The sequence below is a fragment of the Schistocerca serialis genome, chromosome 5 (genome assembly GCF_023864345.2).
Source record: "Schistocerca serialis cubense isolate TAMUIC-IGC-003099 chromosome 5, iqSchSeri2.2, whole genome shotgun sequence".
Lineage (NCBI taxonomy): Eukaryota > Metazoa > Arthropoda > Insecta > Orthoptera > Acrididae > Schistocerca > Schistocerca serialis.
In genome coordinates, this window is record NC_064642.1 from 834402464 (window position 1) to 834424154 (window position 21691).

Here is a 21691-nt window from a genome sequence, read left to right on the forward strand (position 1 = left end):
TAATTAAACCAAACAAGCAATAAGACTCCTAATTCAGGCGATAACAAGGGAAGGTGTTTGTATCAATTTCATGAACCGCTTTTTCGCAATAAGGAACAGCGGTAACTGTTTGTTTCCTATTGTACTTCGACGAAGCATGAGTAATTCATAGTCATACCAATAGTGTGTGTCAGTATTTTGCTTGACATATTAGAATCCTTATGGAGTATTACTGCCACACGAGCTGCGTTAGCGTAATGGTTAAAGTGCTGAGATACTAAGCGACAAGTTAAGAGTTCAAACCTTGTGTGGTGCATAAATTTTTCTTTATTTAAAAACAATATCGAAGTGTCTTACTTCAAGAATTTTATTCGTTTGAATGGAGTTTTTTGAAATTTCTAGTGCTTTGTTTCTTCATTAACCCTTTGGCTGCTGCAGACACGTGTTCCCTGCATTCCGCGCTGTGCGCGACTTTGTCATCACTGCACTGCTTGCCTGTGCAGACACACGGTGTTCCGACTGCTTTGACACACTTTATCATTCGATTTCACAAAAACTATTTGGCCCAAAAATTTGATTTTTACACATCATCTTGACTGATGCCTTCCCCCCATAAATGACTAAATTTTGTTTCGAAGTTCAACCCAGTTATTGTGCAGCATTAAATGTAGTAAACCATTGCACGGAATTTTGAAGAGTTTGCAGAGGTAAAAGTCCATAGCGTATACTTTCCGTATGGTCGATTTTAGTTGCCACAATGTTGAGAATGAAATGAAGACAAGATACCTAAATTTCATATAAAATTTACTGTATAACAATATCTCATTTAGTTTAAGTACCACGTAGGTGTCTTATGTAATATTGAGAAATATTCCATCTTTCGCGACTGTAATAAAAGTTTTATTTACACCAGGCGCTATTGGATTTATTTTAAAGCACTTCAATCACTGAAAGGTATGGTACATACACAATGGTACTCGTGTTCTCTTTCTTGTTTTTGTTCCACAGTCGCAGTTGTACCTATGGTATTGAAATATATTCCTCTTCTGCAACTGTAATAAGCGACTTATTTAGACCAGACACGTTTTTCTCTTTTGAAGCATCTTCAGTGGACAGTATTTTGTCTCCTCCATTGCCAAGTCACCTTTCGTAGTTTTGTGCTGCAGTAACACAATATTCAACGTTTGTGTCGGCTGATCAGTGTTTTAGCAAATAAATGCTGTTTGTGTGTGCCACACACAAAATTATATTTGACATAGCTCTGAACACTTCACTGACAGACGGTATATTCAAGTCCTAATGTTTTTGTAAGTCCGCAGTTTTGTTTAATGTATTTTGTCTACTTCCTTTTGATTGATTGAAGTGCTTTAAAATAAAGCCAAACGTGCCCAGTGTAAGTAAAACTTTTGTTAGAGTCGCGAAAGGTGGAATATTTCTCAATATTACATACGACACTTATGTGGTACTTAAATTAAATGAAATATACAGGTATCTTGTCCAGATTTCATTCTCAACATGGTGGCAACTAAAATCGACCATACGGAAAGTATACTCTATGGACTTTACCTCTGCAAACTCTTCAAAATTTCGTGCAATGGTTTACTATATTTAATGCTGCATAATAACTGCGTTGAACATCGAAACAAAATTAAGTCATTTATGGGGGGAAGGTATCAGTCAAGAAGATAGGTAAAAATCTAATTTTTGAGCCAAATAGTTTTTGTGGAATCGAATGATAAAGAGTGTCAAAGCAGTCGGAACACCGTGTGTCTGCACAGGCGAGCAGTGCAGTGACAAAATCGCCCACAGCGCGGAATCCGGGGTGCACGTCTCTGTAGCAGCGAAAGGGTTAATGCAGCCATGGTGGCTTTACTTCATGAACTGCGTGCTCCCCCCTAAACGTAAGCTTGCGAACTATGCTATACTATGGCGCCGCTTCTATTGGCGCGTGCGTTGTGTGTAACTGGCAACGCAGCAATCTCCCGCGTCTGGGCGGGCATGCGCGAGCCACCAAGATAAAAGAATTGAACTATAGAAAGAGCAGATAAGCAGTCATTAGCACCTCACCGAGTTCTAGTAAGATGGATATGGAGGAATTACGGGAAAAGTTTAAGCAGATTGTAAAAGCGTGGTCTGAAGAATTATCTGCCTAGTAATTGGATGAAGGATGGGAAAAGACCCACCGCAGTTTATTAGATTCAGATAACATCAAGGAAACAGAGGCTGATGCACTCCTGGTTCAAAAGAGAATGCAAAAATGATTACAAGCAAATGTTACTAGAGGTACGTGTGTCTGTGAAAAGATCTACGGGTGAAGCACACAACTACTACCACCGTCATATCTTTGCAAAAGATCTGGCAGAGAACCTGAGACAATTCTGGTACTATGTAAAATCACTAAGTGGGCCTCAGGCTCCCATCCAGTCACTTGTTGACCAGTTGGGTGTGGCAGTTGAATATAGCAAAATGAAAGCCCAAGTTTCAAATTCAACATTCAAAAAATCATTCACATAGGAGAATCATACAAACATACCATCATTTGACCATCGAACAGACTCCCATATGGACGACATAGTAATACGAATTCCTGGTGTAGAGAAACAATTGAAGAAGCTAAAACAAAATAGTCTCCAGGTCCACATGGAATCCTAATTTGGCTTTTCAAAGAGTACACTATGGCACTGGCCCCTTTATTGTGAATCTCTATCCCAGCACCGAGTCTCAAGTGATTGGAGAGAAGCTCAGGTGACTCTCGTATATAAGACGGGCAAAAGAATGGGCCCACATAATTACAGACCTGTATCCTTAACACTGGTTTGCTGCAGAATCCTTGTACATATTCTTAGTTCGAATACAATAAATTTTCTTGGGACCAAGAAGCTTATGTCCTCAAATCAGCATGGTTTCAGAAAGCATCACAAGTGTGAAACTCAACTTACCCATTCCATATTTCTAGATTTCCAAAAACTGTTTGACATGTTGCCCCATTGCAGGCTCTTAAAGAAGGTATGAGCATATGGAATAGGTTCACCGATATGCGAGTGGCTCGAAGACGGTAAGTGTTCATCAGAAACATCATCAGGAGTGCCCCAGGGAAGTGTGAAAGGACTGCTATTATTCCCTATATACATAAATGATCTGGCAGAAAGGATGTGCAACAAATCTGCAGTTGTTTGCTGATGATGCTGTGGTGTACAGTAAGGCGTTTAAGTTGAGTGACTGTAGGTGGATACAAGATGACTTAAACTAAATTTCTACTGGGTGTAGGAAAATTTAAGTTAATGCAGATGAATAGGAAAAACAAACCCGTAAAGTTTGCATATAGCATTCGTAGTGTCCTATTTGACACCGTCACATCATTTAAATATCTGGGCATAACACTGCAAAGTGATATGACATGGAACAAGCATGTGAGGATAGTGGTAGAAGAGTTGAATGAATGACTTCGGTTTATTGAGAGAATTCTAGGAAAGTGTAATTCTCATCTGGAGACCACATATAGAACGATAGTGAAACCTATTCTTGAGTATTGCTTGAGTGTTTGGGATCTGTATCACGTCAGATTAAAGGAATACATAGAAGATATTTAGAGGTGGGCTGATAGATTTGTTACTGGTAGGTTCAAAGAACATGCAAATGTTTCAGAGATGCTTCGAATGCGGATGGGAATCCCTGGAGAAAAGACGACATTCTTTACACTATTGAGAAAAGTTAGGGAACCAGATGTTGAAGCTGATAGCAGAACAATTCTGTTCCCTCCAACATACTTTGTGTGCAAGACCACGAAGACAAGGTACAAGAAATTGGTGCTCATACGGAGGCTTATAGACAATTATTTTCCGTCATTCTATTTGCGAGTGGAAGAGTAAAGCAAATTGACTAGTATTGGTATGGGGTCCTTCTGCCAGGTGCCTTACGGTGGATTGCAGATTATCAATGTAGATCTAGATGTCAACAGATATAAAGGTGCCAGGGGGACCAATAGTGACTAGGGGCACTGGAATTGAGAAGAGAGAGACCACAAACATCAAAAAGCTGGTAAACCAGGACACCTATACCAGGCGATGAAGAGTAATCCACAGCACGGTGGTCTGCATTGAAATCTACAAGGAGGAGAAGGTAGGAAGAAGGGACAGGCAAGGTGGAGGGCAGGGACAGTGGCCAATTCTAGGTGACTAACTGCCCTGTCTGGGGGTAAATATACGTTGTAAATAGTAATCACTACAGTTGTTTGTACTCACGTTACAACCAACTCCACTGTGGTACAGAGAGGAAATCACAAACAACATTGGTGCAAACCAATATAGTGACCTCTCATGAGGCTCTCTCAGGGCCAGTTAGGTTCCGACAGCAGGTACGATAACTTCTGAGGGTGCAGATACGATAACTTCTGAGGGTTGGAGAATAACAAACAGGAGGAAATTGGTGGTTGTAATTATAGCAGGTGACAATAACATTCATTGCAGTTCCACTGAATTAACACTTCTAAGAGCATTCTGGCTAGGTGTGGAAGGTCTGAGCGGACAGGACACATCACTTGCCTGTTACTGGAACAATATCGACGAACATAGGTTCTGGGTCCAACGGCCCAAGACTACCACTTTTTATCCTTAGCTACATAAAAGGGTCAGGACTTTTGGAAGGGATTATCCACTGTGAGGGTAGAAACTGAGGAGGAGCGAGCAGTGTTGAGACCCTCCGGTCGTGGCTCCTCCAGCCACTGGCTGGTTGTATGTCTCGTCATGTCTGCAAAAAATTTCTATAACGTGAGCACTGTCACCAGTAGACAATGTACACTCCTGGAAATGGAAAAAAGAACACATTGACACCGGTGTGTCAGACCCACCATACTTACTCCGGACACTGCGAGAGGGCTGTACAAGCAATGATCACACGCACGGCACAGCGGACACACCAGGAACCGCGGTGTTGGCCGTCGAATGGCGCTAGCTGCCCAGCATTTGTGCACCGCCGCCGTCAGTGTCAGCCAGTTTGCCGTGGCATACGGAGCTCCATCGCAGTCTTTGACACTGGTAGCATGCCGCGACAGCGTGGACGTGAACCGTATGTGCAGTTGACAGACTTTGAGCGAGGGCGTATAGTGGGCATGCGGGAGGCCGGGTGGACGTACCGCCGAATTGTTCAACACGTGGGGCGTGAGGTCTCCACAGTACATCGATGTTGTCGCCAGTGGTCGGCGGAAGGTGCACGTGCCCGTCGACCTGGGACCGGACCGCAGCGACGCACGGATGCACGCCAAGACCGTAGGATCCTACGCAGTGCCGTAGGGGACCGCACCGCCACTTCCCAGCAAATTAGGGACACTGTTGCTCCTGGGGTATCGGCGAGGACCATTCGCAACCGTCTCCATGAAGCTGGGCTACGGTCCCGCACACCGTTAGGCCGTCTTCCGCTCACGCCCCAACATCGTGCAGCCCGCCTCCAGTGGTGTCGCGACAGGCGTGAATGGAGGGACGAATGGAGACGTGTCGTCTTCAGCGATGAGAGTCGCTTCTGCCTTGGTGCCAATGATGGTCGTACGCGTGTTTGGCGCCGTGCAGGTGAGCGCCACAATCAGGACTGCATACGACCGAGGCACACAGGGCCAACACCCGGCATCATGGTGTGGGGAGCGATCTCTTACACTGGCCGTACACCACTGGTGATCGTCGAGGGGACACTGAATAGTGCACGGTACATCCAAACCGTCATCGAACCCATCGTTCTACCATTCCTAGACCGGCAAGGGAACTTGCTGTTCCAACAGGACAATGAACGTCCGCATGTATCCCGTGCCACTCAACGTGCTCTAGAAGGTGTAAGTCAACTACCCTGGCCAGCAAGATCTCCGGATCTGTCCCCCATTGAGCATGTTTGGGACTGGATGAAACGTCGTCTCACGTGGTCTGCGCGTCCAGCACGAACGCTGGTCCAACTGAGGCGCCAGGTGGAAATGGCATGGCAAGCCGTTCCACAGGACTACATCCAGCATCTCTACGATCGTCTCCATGGGAGAATAGCAGCCTGCATTGCTGCGAAAGGTGGATATACACTGTACTAGTGCCGACATTGTGCATGCTCTGTTGCCTGTGTCTATGTGCCTGTGGTTCTGTCAGTGTGATCATGTGATGTATCTGACCCCAGGAATGTGTCAGTAAAGTTTCCCCTTCCTGGGACAATGAATTCACGGTGTTCTTATTTCAATTTCCAGAAGTGTAGTTTGACACTGCTTCTCCAATTGAGTTTGAGGAGTTGAAGTCCCCAAAGACAGTGCTGCAGGGATCACATGTGGAAACCACTTATCTCTTTCCTGAACCAATTCAACTTATGTAACTACCAGAGGTCAACGTCAAGGTAATAATGGCAGTAAGTACTCTAGGTACTGCCGATGACCTGGGAATAGAAATAGCAAAGTTTGCTATCATCAGGGTGGCATATAAGTGACTGCGGGCTTCAAAATATGACAGGCAACTGGAGACATTAAGCTCCCACATATTATGTTCTACAAATAAGGTAGCACACTCTGGGATAAAGGAGGGGTTAGGTAGGTGATCATATCAGCAATTGACACAGGATGGTGGGTATTTTTCATGAAGCACCCGACCACAGTCTTCACAAACGCAGTTATTTGTACAAGGGGTAGACTCCTGTCCAGAGTTATGGCATTTAATAGACTGCAACGGGGCTGAGAAATACAACTTCACATCACAATGGTACACAATTACAGGGTGTTTCAAAAAGAATTCACAAATTTCAAATCCATATATTTATTAAACTTTAAGATATACGAATATGAAACTTTAATTCCATATTTACAAACCTCTCAAGTTCACATTACAGATGTTCAATATGTCCTCCATCAGTGACACGAACAATATCACATTGATACTCAAATTCCTCCCATACTCAGGCAAGCATGTCCTTCGTCACTGATGTTATGGCAGGTTCTTCAACTCTTCCAGGTTCTGGGGAGTGGTGGTACACAAACGTTCCCTTTAACGAAACCCCACAAGAAGTAGTCAGAGGGTGCCAAATCTGGTGACCGAGGAGCCCAGCTGAGACATGCTAAGTCGCTGGCTCCTTGACAGCCAATGCAAAGGTTCAGTAGAGTTTCATTTAGATATTCACGCACTTGGCAATTCCACTGAGGGGGTACCTTGTCTTCTTGAAACATGAAGTTGTCTTCATGTAGCCTCGGAAACAACCACTTTTGTAACAGAGAGAGATATTGCTGACCATTAACCGTGTTTGCATGAAAGAAGAATGGGCCATAAACAAATGATCGGGATGTAGCACAAAACACACTGACTTTGGGCGAATCTCATATGTTCAATGGCTGCATGTGGGTTCCATAGGCCCCAAATTTGAACATTGTGTTTGTTTACCTGACCACTAATGTGGAAAGTCACTGCACCACTGAACATGATGCATTGTGCAAAAGTGTTATCATTGTCAATAGCATCAAGAATCTCATTACAAAATGCCACACATTTGCATTTGTCATCAGGACGCAGATGTGTACTTGAATTAATCTTCATTATTTCAAATAATGGCTAACAGTAAACAATAATAAATGAACAGCAGCTACAGAATACCCACAATTGTATAATAAACTCACCTGAGTCTGCAAAACACCATTTTCTTCTTGTAACCTCTGGGCTTCAAGTCTTGCATCATTCAGTGATACCAGCTGCTCTGCAAGTTTTTCATTCTCACTTCTTAATTTGTTTACTTCATTGCTGATTTCCACGAGTGATGCATATTTGGTGTTTAGAGACTCATAACTCTCCTTCGCTTTATTGTTTTCATACTGTAATTCTACTTCTCGCTGTTGTGCATGCTGGAGACGACGTTCCAATTCAGCATTGATTACTCTGGTTTCCTGTTAGCAAACATGACAAGTGAAACAAAACACACAAGACAATTGTGTATAAATAAGGCAAGGACATAAAACATGGAATATTTAACACACAACTATCACAAAACCTTAAAACTACTCCATTACGGGTATCTTTGCATGCCAGCACATACACAATACTGCAGTTATGTGAGAGAACTGTTGACCAATGCTGAACTCCAGAAGGTGAAACATTAGTGCCAAAAGCCACTTACAAAAACAGACCATACCATCCTAGATTTTCGTGCTCATGGAGGAGGAGGAGGAGGAGGAGGAGGAGGAAAGGGGCAACGGGAGGAAGGAGGAGCAGGTCACTCAAACCTCAAGGTGAGAGGAACCCCCTGTCATCGGAAAGGGGGACAAAGTATGGTGCAAGGGCAGGGAGCAGATCACAGAGAGCAGGAGATCAAAGGTAGTATGTTACGAAGTACTGTCAGCTTCAGTCCAGATAAAAGGATAAAAAAATTGATTAATAGGAAGAAGCTGAGAAATGAATAATGCAATTAACAATAAGAGAGAGAGCGAAGTGGAGATGGGGCGAATGTGAAAAAGTGAAGGGAAATAGTTAAAACAAAATAAGTAAATAAAATGTAATGAAAAGATGGTTATATGATGAAGGGAAAGTTCCTATCTCCCGACTCTAGATTTTGGGGAAACTGTTATTGGGGGAAAGGGGTGGGGGGAGGGGGGGGGGCGGGGAGATATAGATGGCTCTTATGATGCACAGGCATGAACTAGAGAAAGTAGTAACCTTGGTAATGTTGTGTGGAATAGAGAAAGTAATAACCTTGGTAATGTTGTGTATTATGACACTGGAGACCTAAGTAGATCTGTAGGGCAACTGAGGGGATGGAAGGTCTGAGAGATGGTTTATGTTGAGAAATTAAGTGGTGGAGCAGATACATCTGCTATGGATACCTAGTCTCTATGGAAGGCAGCATTCAATGTTGAATGGCCAGCAACTGTCAAACTTTAGATATACTGTTGCTTTCCGATCGGTTTTATATGGGCTGAATATCAGATGTAGGTCTCAGTGACATAAAGGTCAATGCTGAGGAAGAGAACTGTGGATTCAGAACAGGACCAGGTACATTTGAGTTCAGGAAAGGAGTTAAAAGTCCTTCCTATTGTTACTGGTTTAAAGTTAATATAATCGCGACGTGGTGAGTTTTGCCTGCGTGAGCGAGTAGTTATTCCTTGACTTAGCTTTGCTCCGTGCTACGTGAAAAGTAAGAAAATCGGAACGTTAGAGGACTTTGTTAAGAGACAGGAAAACAAGAGGACGTGTAGAAAGTGTGTGCAATGAAACAGTCATTGTTAGCCACCATATTGTATAATTTGTGTTTGAGATTCACAAGCGATATGTTAATGTGGAGTTTAGCAATGGCCAGAATACAGTCTATTGTATTTCAAAGGTAACTGCGCATATTTAATTTTGATCAAAGGATTCTGTGCTGAACTAAAATGTACTACAAGCTTGTATAGGACTTCGAACATTTGGTGGTCGATGTTTGCTGTAGAACCCGCTTCAATAACACAGTCAAAAGCATAGAGTAAGTTTTCTCCTAAAAAGAACTCATTTCACTCTAAGACCATCATAGAATGACCAAATGCGAATTGCAGTGTTCCAATTTGAGAAGACCCTAAAGAAGTTTTCTTTCTCTTACATTTCAAGAATTTTACAGGCTTCAAGAATTTTACAGGCAACCGTCGGAGTCGGCAGCTGTTCCTCCACCACATGCTGTGGGAATCGTCAATGCAGCTAGGGATATTGTCCTTCACAGACATACAAATGGATACATTACACACACTAGTCGAATAACAACAAATTTAATATTACCAGCTTAAAACATCAATTTCTTTTTCTGAGCAGCAATATTATAAAAATGGCAACCGTGACAGGACTTACAAGGAGTGAAACAGACACTGTCAAATATTTCGTGACCAAAAACAAATTAATACATTATCACTGAGTTATATGTATTGATGGTATCTATTGTGATTTGTAGTGATAAATGCGTATTTTATGTTATGTATATGTACTAATGTTGTGCTTTGTATAATTTCATGTACAAATGAGGGAATCATTCTATGTGAGCTACATCCGTCATCAGGCAGCCACAACAACATAGGTCCATCACATATGAACTTCATGCGGTTCTACTCTACAGTAAAGGCAAGCACAAAAATGACATGCTAACTCATTGCACACATTAGTCTCGTCTTTGTAGAGAATGACTGGGTTACAAATATTTGTAGATTTAGTTATTACATGTTTTTAGTATATATTAGTGATATATGTTTTTTTGTTGATGTGTCCACAATTGTGGAGAGATAGTCTGGGGTATACTACCTGATGTGTATTTCTGTGGGTTAGAGCTGAATTGTGTTCAGAGTAAAGTAATTAAAAGAATAGTGAACAACTGAATTCTTATGGTTAAAACCAGTTCACAGTTTAAAATGCAGAGGGAATAGGAATTGAATGTGCAGCCCAGTGGTGATGAACAAAACCCAGGGCAAATTGTAGATGCTGGCCAAGGAGAAACCAAAGATCCCATGGCTGAGTTCTTCAACCAAATGAAACTTTTGATGACTACTGTAGCTAGTTTAGCTGCAGAACAGTCTCACATGTCTGCTATAGAAGCAAATATATCAACAGCAGTTGAAAATTTAGCTTCGGAACAATCTCGCATGACTGTTACTCAGACGAAACAGATTGCAGAAATAGCCACCTGCGCAGCTGACATATTCGCTTGCTCAGCAAATACAGAAACCATAGCTGTGGAACAGGCAAATACAGTGGGTAAAGTAACAAATCTGACTGCTACTGTGACCAATTTAGTTACAGAACAGGCAGAGTTAGCCAAGAAAGTAAAGGGTATAACAAATAAAGTGAACAAACCGCTCACAAAGGAAGATTTTGTTAAAGTATTAGCTGATATGAGTACTTTGACAAATGAACATACAGAAATCAGGAGAGAAATAAACAGTATGAAGCAAACCCGTGAACAACTTTAAAAAAAAAAAATAAAAAAAAAAAAAATAAAATAAAATAAATGGAGTAAACAGTGAAACTGAAAACATGCGGAGGAGACAACAAACCGTAGAAATAGAGGTACAAACCCTGGCCTCAACAGTACAGAAATTAACGTCTGGACATGAAGGGTGAATGGAACAAAAGTTCCAAGAAAAAACTTAACAGTTTAAGCAACAATTAGACAATTGCGTAGTGGATAAAGAACAGTAGGTGATACTATCCGTTAATAAAGGTATCAAGGAACCGGTAGAGAATGTAGTGAGTGAAGGCCTTCCATTACCTCGCCAAATAGATCAAGAGTTGAAGGAAGTTTGCGGGCATACAGGAACCGAGTTCCAAAGATGGAAAGAAGTTGCACAAAATTTGTATACATGCACTCAAAGGAAGGAAAAAATGTTAAGGCACAGGCAATTCCAAATATTTTTTCCAGAAAAGAAGACATCAAATCCTGTCGTATTTATCAGACAATTCAGAGGAGGGTTACCACGAGCTTGGTCGGATCAACTGAAAATCAAATATGTATCAGGATGCATCCAAGGCGATTGTAGTCTGTGGGTGACTGACATAATAGACAAGTGCCACACCTACGAAGAATTTGAGAAGCCATTCCTCAATAGATATTGGTCAAGAGGCATTCAGGAGAGATTGAAGAAGGAAGTACGTAACCGGGAACCCTTCTCTTACCGAAAAGGGAACTTCAGGAAATACTTCGAAAAATATTTGAATAAAGCAAGATATTGGGATCAACCAATAGATCACAAAAGTTGTGTCTATCGTGACTCAGCATCTCTGCTATATGGTGAGTAGCAACTTTCCTTCATGGTATTGTTACATACCATCCTGGATTTTCCATTGTTTAATAGATCACAAAAGTGTCATAATGATCATCAAAGCTCAGCTTCTGATAGAGATCAGGGAAAAACTGCTGCATATTTCAGAAGACAATTCGGAAGAATTCATGTCTGCAGTAGATTCAATTGATTTGTTACAGGAGGAACAAAGAGGAAGAAATAATTACATATCTTGTCAAATGGAAAATAAGTGGATATGTTATAACAGTATTAACAGAAGAATTAATGGAAGACAAATGCATAATTTTCATCGAACCCATATGGATAATGGTTACAACAATGAAGCAAGCTGTAAGGAACAGCAGAATAACAGAAGAAATTATGAGCCAAACAGAAACAGAGGCAATCTGAAAGGAGGTCCAATCCTGTATATAATGACCATAGAAATCAAGGGCAAAGTAATCAAACTATATACGAAGCGAGCCCAAGGCCAACAAATAATCAGTCCTGGAGAGAACAACCACCAGTCATAGTTGAAGCAACCGATGACAACCACGGACTGGCTAGACAGTGCAATTTAAACTGAATCTGACTGGATTATTACCCTGAGGTTCAGTCAGTAAAAGAGTAATAGGAGCCAAGCAGTCACCTGCAAACTGTTTTAGATACAACGATGGAATGAGGATCATTGAGGAGTTAATGGAAGACATAAATCCTGGGGAACAAGTTTCTAATAAGTGCAAATATCAGCGATCCATGCCGAAATATTAGACATACCTATCAGAGTAATCTTGATTACCGGAGCTTCGATAAATGTGATCTCTAACAATTTATTTAAATGTATATAAAAACAAAGATGAGGCGACCCACCGAGCAAAAGCGCTGGCAGGTCGATAGACACACAAACAAACACAAACACACACACAAAATTCAAGCTTTCGCAACAAACTGTTGCCTCATCAGGAAAGAGGGAAGGAGAGGGGAAGACGAAAGGAAGTGGGTTTTAAGGGAGAGGGTAAGGAGTCATTCCAATCCCGGGAGCGGAAAGACTTACCTTAGGGGGAAAAAAGGACAGGTATACACTCGCACACACGCACATATCCATCCACACATACAGACACAAGCAGACATATGTCTCTAAATATGTCTGCTTGTGTCTGTATGTGTGGATGGATATGTGCGTGTGTGCGAGTGTATACCTGTCCTTTTTTCCCCCTAAGGTAAGTCTTTCCGCTCCCGGGATTGGAATGACTCCTTACCCTCTCCCTTAAAACCCACTTCCTTTCGTCTTCCCCTCTCCTTCCCTCTTTCCTGATGAGGCAACAGTTTGTTGCGAAAGCTTGAATTTTGTGTGTGTGTTTGTGTTTGTTTGTGTGTCTATCGACCTGCCAGCGCTTTTGTTCGGTGGGTCGACTCATCTTTGTTTTTATATATATTTTTTCCCACGTGGAATGTTTCCTTCCATTATATTGAATTTATTTAAATGGCTATCCCAGAAGACTGAGTTACTGATATTGCTGATACGAAACTGTAAGGTCATTGGAGTCTTAGGTACCTGCTCGCAACCAGCCTGGATACAAACTTTGCTAGATGTAAGAATAGGAAATACAGTGATAAGATGCATGTTCTCAGTAATTCAAAAATTAATAGAAGACTGTATCATCGGATTAGGGACTGTGAGGGAGAAGTACCTAAAAATAGACTTCTCGTCCGGTAAAGTCAGTTTTTGTGATAATGGGGAAATGGCACAAGTTGATCTGATCAGGGAAGAGGAGTATCGGAAATCACTGTCCTGGGCATGGTATTAAGCTCATTGGAAAAGGAAGGAGATGTAAATGTACAGAAGAGGTAAGGGAAAGCAAGATACTTGGAATAGCAGAACAAGTGGAAGAAAAGGGAAAGTAAGCTAATGGATTGGAAAACGAACAAAATAATCAGTTGATAGATGTTTTGGAGAAATATGTCCAAGTTTTTGAAGAAAGGTGAGGAATTATTAAGGGGTTTACGTGCCATTTGGAAGTGTTTCCTCACGAGACATATTGTAATAAATCATATCCAATTCCATGGAGATTGAAGAAATCAGTATGTGAAGAAATGAACAGGGTGATAACTTGGGACCTGATAGAACCATGCGTCAGTCCATATTGCAATCCGCTGTTAGTTGTACCCAAACCGAGGGAAAAAGTAAGATTGGTGTCGGATGCAAGAGTCATCAATACAATTATTATTGTACCGGTGAGAACTCACCCAGAAAATATAGACTAACTCATTCAGAAGTTTCATGGAGCTAATTACTTTACCAGTACTGACCTCCAGATTCTTATTGGCAGATCAAACTGGATGAACCATCAAGACAATATACAGCCTCCATATATGCCGGAAGAAGTTATCAGTTTAAAGTATTGCCTTTCGGTTTGAATGTGAGCGCAGGAGTTTTTATAATGGCATTAGATGCAGTGTTAGGACCTGAACAAAGAATTCAGCTCATCCTGTTTGTCGATGACATCTTAATTGCTACCGCAACATGGTAACAACACATCTGCTTATTAGAGAGATTACTTGAATCTTTTAGGAGATCTGGAATAATAGCAAACCTGCAAAAGTCTCACTTCGGGATGAAGAAGATAAAATTTTTGGGTCATTTAATTGATGACAAAGTAATTTTGCCAGGCAGTGCCAAGATAAGCACTATTAAGAATTTTCCTATGCCTAGGAGTAAAATAATAATAATAATAATAATAATAATAATAATAATAATAAACTTAAGGCGTTTTTGGTTTAGCCTCATTTTTTCAATGGTTCATGGAGGACCAAGTCATGAATGCACAGCCATTAGGAAAATTTTTAAGAAAGAATGTTTCTTTGCAATGGACAAATGACTGTCAATATGCGTTTGAGAAAATCAAATATGCTCTGGTAACTGCAAAATTGTTGCATCATCCATACATGGACATAGATTTTTGCCTGATTACAGATTCTTCAAATGTCAGATTAGGATCTCGTCTTTTCCAAATACAGACAGTTAATGGGCAACCTATGTTCTGCCCTATAGTTTTTGCAAGCAGAGTATTGTCAAATTTTGGAAGGGCATATACCACAACTGAGCTGGAAGCATTAAGCTATAGTTTGGGCTTTCAAGAAGTTCCACTACTATTTATATGAGGCACAAACAATAGTCTATTGATGTCACTAAGCCCTCAGCTCCTTGCAAATGTGCAAGGTGCTCACACCGAGATTATTACAGTGGACAAGGACGTTACAGGAGTGTCGATTTCACGTATGATATATTAAAGGAAAAACTGCAGATGCCCTATCTAGGCTGCCAGAAGGATGAGGTCAGGAAGAACAATTAGGTGAGCGCAGAGAAGAATTTACTACCATACTAATGAAAGAGCCAAAGGCAAGAAGGTATTATTTGGAATTATGCCAGGGGATGGAGAAGTTACAGAAAAAGGATATATGCTGCTGTGGTGTCCAACAGAAAGTGGAACAACCTGGATATTCCAACCTAAAAGGCTATTTTAAGGTGATAAAGGGAGTTGTATTGTATTGGAGGAATACAAAAGGAGATAATTGGTGAGTATTCTTGAAAGATATGAAGTCAAGTTGATACAATATACACATCAGGCTTGGGGCTACTTTGGAGTGATTAAGTGTGCCAATAAGCTACGAACATATTGCTACTTTCCTAATTTGCGACGGAAAGTACAGAAAGTCATTAGAATGTGTGCAATATGTCAAAAAATGAAACCTAATAATAAAGGTAGCAGGGGTTTCCTCCATTCTACACTCCTGGAAATTGAAATAAGAACACCGTGAATTCATTGTCCCAGGAAGGGGAAACTTTAATGACACATTCCTGGGGTCAGATACATCACATGATCACACTGACAGAACCACAGGCACATAGACACAGGCAACAGAGCATGCACAATGTCGGCACTAGTACAGTATATATCCACCTTTCGCAGCAATGCAGGCTGCTATTCTCCCATGGAGACGATCGTAGAGATGCTGGATGTAGTCCTGTGGAACGGCTTGCCATGCCATTTCCACCTGGCGCCTCAGTTGGACCAGCGTTCGTGCTGGATGTGCAGACCGCGTGAGACGACGCTTCATCCAGTCCCAAACATGCTCAATGGGGGACAGATCCGGAGATCTTGCTGGCCAGGGTAGTTGACTTACACCTTCTAGAGCACGTTGGGTGGCACGGGATACATGCGGACGTGCATTGTCCTGTTGGAACAGCAAGTTCCCTTGCCGGTCTAGGAATGGTAGAACGATGGGTTCGATGACGGTTTGGATGTACCGTGCACTATTCAGTGTCCCCTCGATGATCACCAGTGGTGTACGGCCAGTGTAGGAGATCGCTCCCCACACCATGATGCCGGGTGTTGGCCCTGTGTGCCTCGGTCGTATGCAGTCCTGATAGTGGCGCTCACCTGCACAGCGCCAAACACGCATACGACCATCATTGGCACCAAGGCAGAAGCGACTCTCATCGCTGAAGACGACACGTCTCCATTCGTCCCTCCATTCACGCCTGTCGCGACACCACTGGAGGTGGGCTGCACGATGTTGGGGTGTGAGCGGAAGACGGCCTAACGGTGTGCGGGACCGTAGCCCAGCTTCATGGAGACGGTTGCGAATGGTCCTCGCCGATACCCCAGGAGCAACAGTGTCCCTAATTTGCTGGGAAGTGGCGGTGCAGTCCCCTACGGCACTGCGTACGATCCTACGGTCTTGGCGTGCATCCGTGCGTCGCTGCGGTCCGGTCCCAGGTCGACGGGCACGTGCACCTTCCGCCGACCACTGGCGACAACATCGATGTACTGTGGAGACCTCACGCCCCACGTGTTGAGCAATTCGGCGGTACGTCCACCCGGCCTCCCGCATGCCCACTATACGCCCTCGCTCAAAGTCCGTCAACTGCACATACGGTTCACGTTCACGCTGTCGCGGCATGCTACCAGTGTTAAAGACTGCGATGGAGCTCCGTATGCCACGGCAAACTGGCTGACACTGACGGCGGCGGTGCACAAATGCTGCGCAGCTAGCGCCATTCGATGGCCAACACCGCGGTTCCTGGTGTGTCCGCTGTGCCGTGCGTGTGATCATTGCTTGTACAGCCCTCTCACAGTGTCCGGAGAAAGTATGGTGGGTCTGACACACCGGTGTCAATGTGTTCTTTTTTCCATTTCCAGGAGTGTATATTACTGGAGAAACGACTAGCTTTGGTATCCACAGATGTCTGCAGGGCATTACCTAGAGTGCGAGGAGGATGTAGATACACTGTAGGCTTCTTGGATGTATTTACAAAACATGAAGTATTCTTAGGAGCAAGAAAGGAAGCAGCCCGAACAATTAAGATGGACCAGAAGACAGAATATGAAGCAGGAACTGGACGAGATTGAGACCAACTTCAGGAAACACAACAGCAGACACTATTTGGGGGGGGGGGGGGGGGGGGGAAGAGTGATTTGATACAAGGGTAGAGAACTGTTTATAAGAGATAAGAAAGGAGACCTGGCTGTTTGTGCGAAGGAGAACTGTAGGATTTTTGCAGAGTCACTACCTGCTGAACTGTGAACCCACCGAAGACGAGCTGAAACTGGGGACTGACACAGAAAAGAGAGAGCCACGACCTCCAACCAGGGATGAAGTCACACATGCCATAAGCGATCTAAAGAATAATAAGGCAACTGGAGAAGATGGTATAGCAGCCAAGATGATAAAGTGGGGAGGCAACAAAGCAATAGACAACATAACGAACATAATCCACCAGATCTGAAGAACAAAGAAGTTGCCAGAAGGCTGGAAGAATGCAATTGTAGTACCAATACATTAGAAGGGGGACGAGAGAGGTGCAAACAAGTAGAGAGGAATATCACTACTAGAGGTCAGATACAAGGTGCTGTCAAAACTATTGCTCAAGAGAGTAGAAGAACAGGCAGAAAGTACTGTTGGCAACTACCAAGTGCGATTCAGGAAGGGAAGAGGATGTACAGAACAGATATTTGTCCTGAAGCAACTGATAAAATATAGGACCTTAAAAAACAAAAAGATAGTAATAACCTTCGTGGACTTCACACAGGCATATGACTCCATCAACAGACAGACTCTTGTTAGGATCCTGAAGAACACAGGACTTGATGGAACTACACAAGAACTCACAAAAGAAATTCTGACAGGCACAAAAGCAAGGGCCAGATTCAGAGGAGCACTGTCAGAAAAATTTGAGGTCAAGACTGGTGTCAAACAGCGAGATGGATTGTCACCATTGTTGTTCAATATAGCACAGTACAAAGCGATCAGGCAGTGGAGAGCAATAAACGAAGAAATGGGAATACCAAAGACCCATGTGGGAGACAAAAAGGACAACAGGGCTCAAGTGGACTGCCTAGCCTTTGCAGACGACATAGCAATAGTAAGTGAGGCAGAAGAAGACGCAAAGACACAACTCGACAACTTATGTAAGGTAGCCAGAAAGGTGGGACTGAGGATCACCTGCAGCAAGACAAAGACATTAAATACCACTGCAGGCTGGGAAACACCAGAAAGCACTGCGCAAATGGTGGACAATTTAAATACCTGGGAGAATTTATAACAGGAAGGAACAGGAGAAAGGAGGGAATAACAGAGAGGATAAACAAGATGAGGTCAGCCTTCTGTGTGACGAGAGAGATATACAATAAAAAGAATATATCCACAGAGGCAGAGATAAGTCACAACAAGGCAACTGCGAGGAATGCAGTATTATATGCTGCTGAGACAATGACACTAGGAAGAAATGGGGCAGAGAAAGAACTGAGAAAAATACTAGGTCCCAAAAGAGGTGGAGAGAGATGGATGCAAAGACCTAGGGAAGAACTGTACCGGAATGTGAGAACAACATCCGGGGAAATCAGACTCAAAAGGGCAAGGTTTGCTGGACGTGTAATTAGGATGAGTATGGACAGAATTATGAAGAGAGCGTGGGAAACAATAGCGAGGACAAGGGGAAAGACAGGAACCAAGTGGGTTGTTGAACTTCGGAAGGACTGGTTGGAATTGGGGATCAAGGTACAACGAAAGGATGACAGAAGAATGCAGGAAAAGATTAGAGTGTCACCAGTGGTGCTGACAGGAGAAAAAGATACTGAAGATCTCAGAAGAAGAGCAGGAGAGAAGAAGAGGAAAATGCAGTCCACGATGGGGCTACCCGTGGTCCTACAGAGGCCGTAATGGAAGAAGAAGAAGAAGAAGAAGAAGAAGAAGAAGAAGAAGAAGAAGAAGTGAAGTTATATCTGATGAAAACCTCTACGAGTAAAACCATCTTAAGGAAATTATTGCTGGAATATATACCACAAGTAGGGAAATCACAAGCTATTATATCAGATAATGACAGTAATTTTACCTCATATACCTGGAGGAATGCATTGGAACAAAATGGAATTAAACAAATACTAATATCAAGATACAATCCACAAGCGAGCCCGATTGAGAGGGTGTTCCATGAGCTAAATCGATTTATGAGGACATATTGTCCGAGTTGTCAAACACAGTGGATAGAATATGTGCAAGATTTCGAAGACATTGTAAATAATTTACTGCATACTTCAACGAGTTTCACATCAGAGGAACTGATGTTTCAAAAGGAAGAAAGGAATGAGTGGGTGAACTGTCTACCAAAGGTGCCACATGATAAGCCCACTTGGTAAGAAAAGATTAAGTTGGCTTTAGTGATATGGCTGAAAAGGCCAGAAAGAGAAAGGTAAAATATGACAATAAGTTAAAGAAAGTACAAACTTTTGCTGTAGGGGATAGAGTGTTGTTACGCACTCATCCACAGGCATCTTTACTGAAGAAGAGGAACAAGAGATGGCAATGGTTATTTGTTGGGCTGTCAGAAATAATATGGATTCCACATTCTGCGGCATATCTATTGGCGTACCGGGGAAGGTGAAGGGACTATCCTCACCATGATATTAAAAAGTACTAGGCAAAATAAAAGAATTAGTCCAATCTCTAGTAAATATTGCATATATTAAGGAGATTTTATTTCATTGAATTTTTAGGTGTAGGTAGATTTAGTTAGATAAGTGAGTGCATTGATATCTGTTCTCAGCAGAACCACATGAGAGCTGATGCTGATTGTATACTGTTATGTGTATATGAATAACTTTTGTGTTTATTCCCAGAATGAATTTTAATTTTGTACGTGTTCATGTTCTCAATTAAGTATAAAGAGTAATGTAGTTCATGAGTGATAGTGTCAGTACTTACTGGAAGCAAATATTTTGATGGGAAATCAGTCTAACTAGCTCTGAAATTCGCGCACTTGTATGAGAAGTATGCCAGGGCAGAAAAATTTTTCTGGCAATACTAGACAACAAAGAGCAGGGGCGTGCATGTCATCTTGTGGTTGGCTTTACTACAATTAGGTGGACCTTTGCTACATCACCAAATTTTCAGTGTCATGTGACAGGTAAATTAATAGTGGCTGAGCTATGTTAGATTCAGATGCTCACGAAATTACAATTTATTAGTGGTTAAATGTTTGTATTACTTGAGCAAATGGACTTCCAGTGAAGCAAGCAAAGTATTATGACATTGTAAATAAGGGAATATATGACTGATTAAATTACATATGAGGTTATCGAAAGATAATTGCAATGTAATTGTGCATTCCCATGGACAACTGGTGACTGTTGATAGGGTACATGCACCATAATTAGGAACATTATGAGAATTAATATCTTATTGACACTGATCCATGGTGTAATTCAATGAAAAGAGGATATAAAACCAGGGTCATTTAACAGAAGTGTTAGAAATGTGAAAGAATGGTGAAAAGTGAACAAAGAAAAACTCAATCCAAATCTATCGTACCAGTGCAGAAACATGATAGCATACAAATCTACTAACAACTTCAGGGCCAAGAAGATATTCAGAGTAAGGGGTCAAAAGGCACAGACTATTCATTCTGTTTCATGTTCACCACATCCTACTCCTGATCCCGATAAGAGCCCGTAACCACCTGGTCCACCACGAGAGACAACCTGATCCATCGACTACACATCCTTGTCACAGTCGTGGGAAGAGTGTCACCATTAGAGACAGCCCACCCTGCAGCATCCAGCTTCCCTCTGAGATCAACTGATGTCACCCAGCTTTTCTGCAATAACTAATTGTGAAAAAACTGAACAAGAAGATTATGATTTAAATTCAAAAATTTCAGTCCAAAGTACAAAAATGCGAAATGGGATTTGGAAACCAGGGTGGCTGACCTCACTCCTAGTTTTCAATGGTTTCCTGTGGAGGCTTTGTCCAAATGGGGAGGTCCAAAATCTGGAAACCCATGACCCTACCAGTCGCCTATTGTCAATGGTATTTGGTAAGCATAGTCCAGCCTGAAGTAAGGATAGTTGCATAAAGCTAGTACAGAGTGGGTTCACGAAAAGTTGTAAACAAAATTTTGCTCCCACGGCGGGGCCATATAACATCCCTTGGCCCGCACTAGCTGATGGAAGTGAGCTGATCAGTTCAACAACCTTCCTATTGTTATTGGTTTAATGTTAATATATTATTGCGAGGTGGTATGTTTTGCCTGAGCGAGCGATACAGTTATTCCTTCACTCAGCATTGTTCCGTGCCAAGCGAAGAAAAGTAAGAGAATCGGAATATGAGAGGACGTTGTTACGAGACAGGATAACGAGAGGATGTGTATGAAGTGTATGTGTGCAACGAAACAGTCATTGTTAACCGACATATTGTAAAATTTGTGTTTTTTGAGATTCACAAGCGAAATGTAGTGTTAATGTGGAGTTTAGTAATGGCCAGAATACAGTCTATTGCATTTCAAAGGTAATTGAGCATATTTAATTTTGATAAAAGGATTCTGTGATGAACTATTATGTACTACAAGCTTGTATAGGACTTCGAACAATTTGGAGGGCGATGTTTGCTGTAGAACCTGCTTTAATAACACGGTCAAAAGCATAGAGA

The 21691-nt window shown here is 42.2% G+C and overlaps 1 protein-coding gene across 7 annotated transcripts in view; it reads right to left on the minus strand.

Annotated features, from left to right (window-relative positions):
* The window catches only part of LOC126480707 (ribosome-binding protein 1), a 347820-nt gene that overhangs the window by 156181 nt on the left and 169948 nt on the right, over window positions 1-21691 (minus strand). For all 7 annotated transcript variants that reach the window (XM_050103956.1, XM_050103952.1, XM_050103955.1 and 4 more), the window contains one exon: window positions 7598-7861. In XM_050103956.1, coding sequence (XP_049959913.1) covers window positions 7598-7861 — 264 coding nt within the window. The remainder of the gene's footprint in view (window positions 1-7597; window positions 7862-21691) is intronic.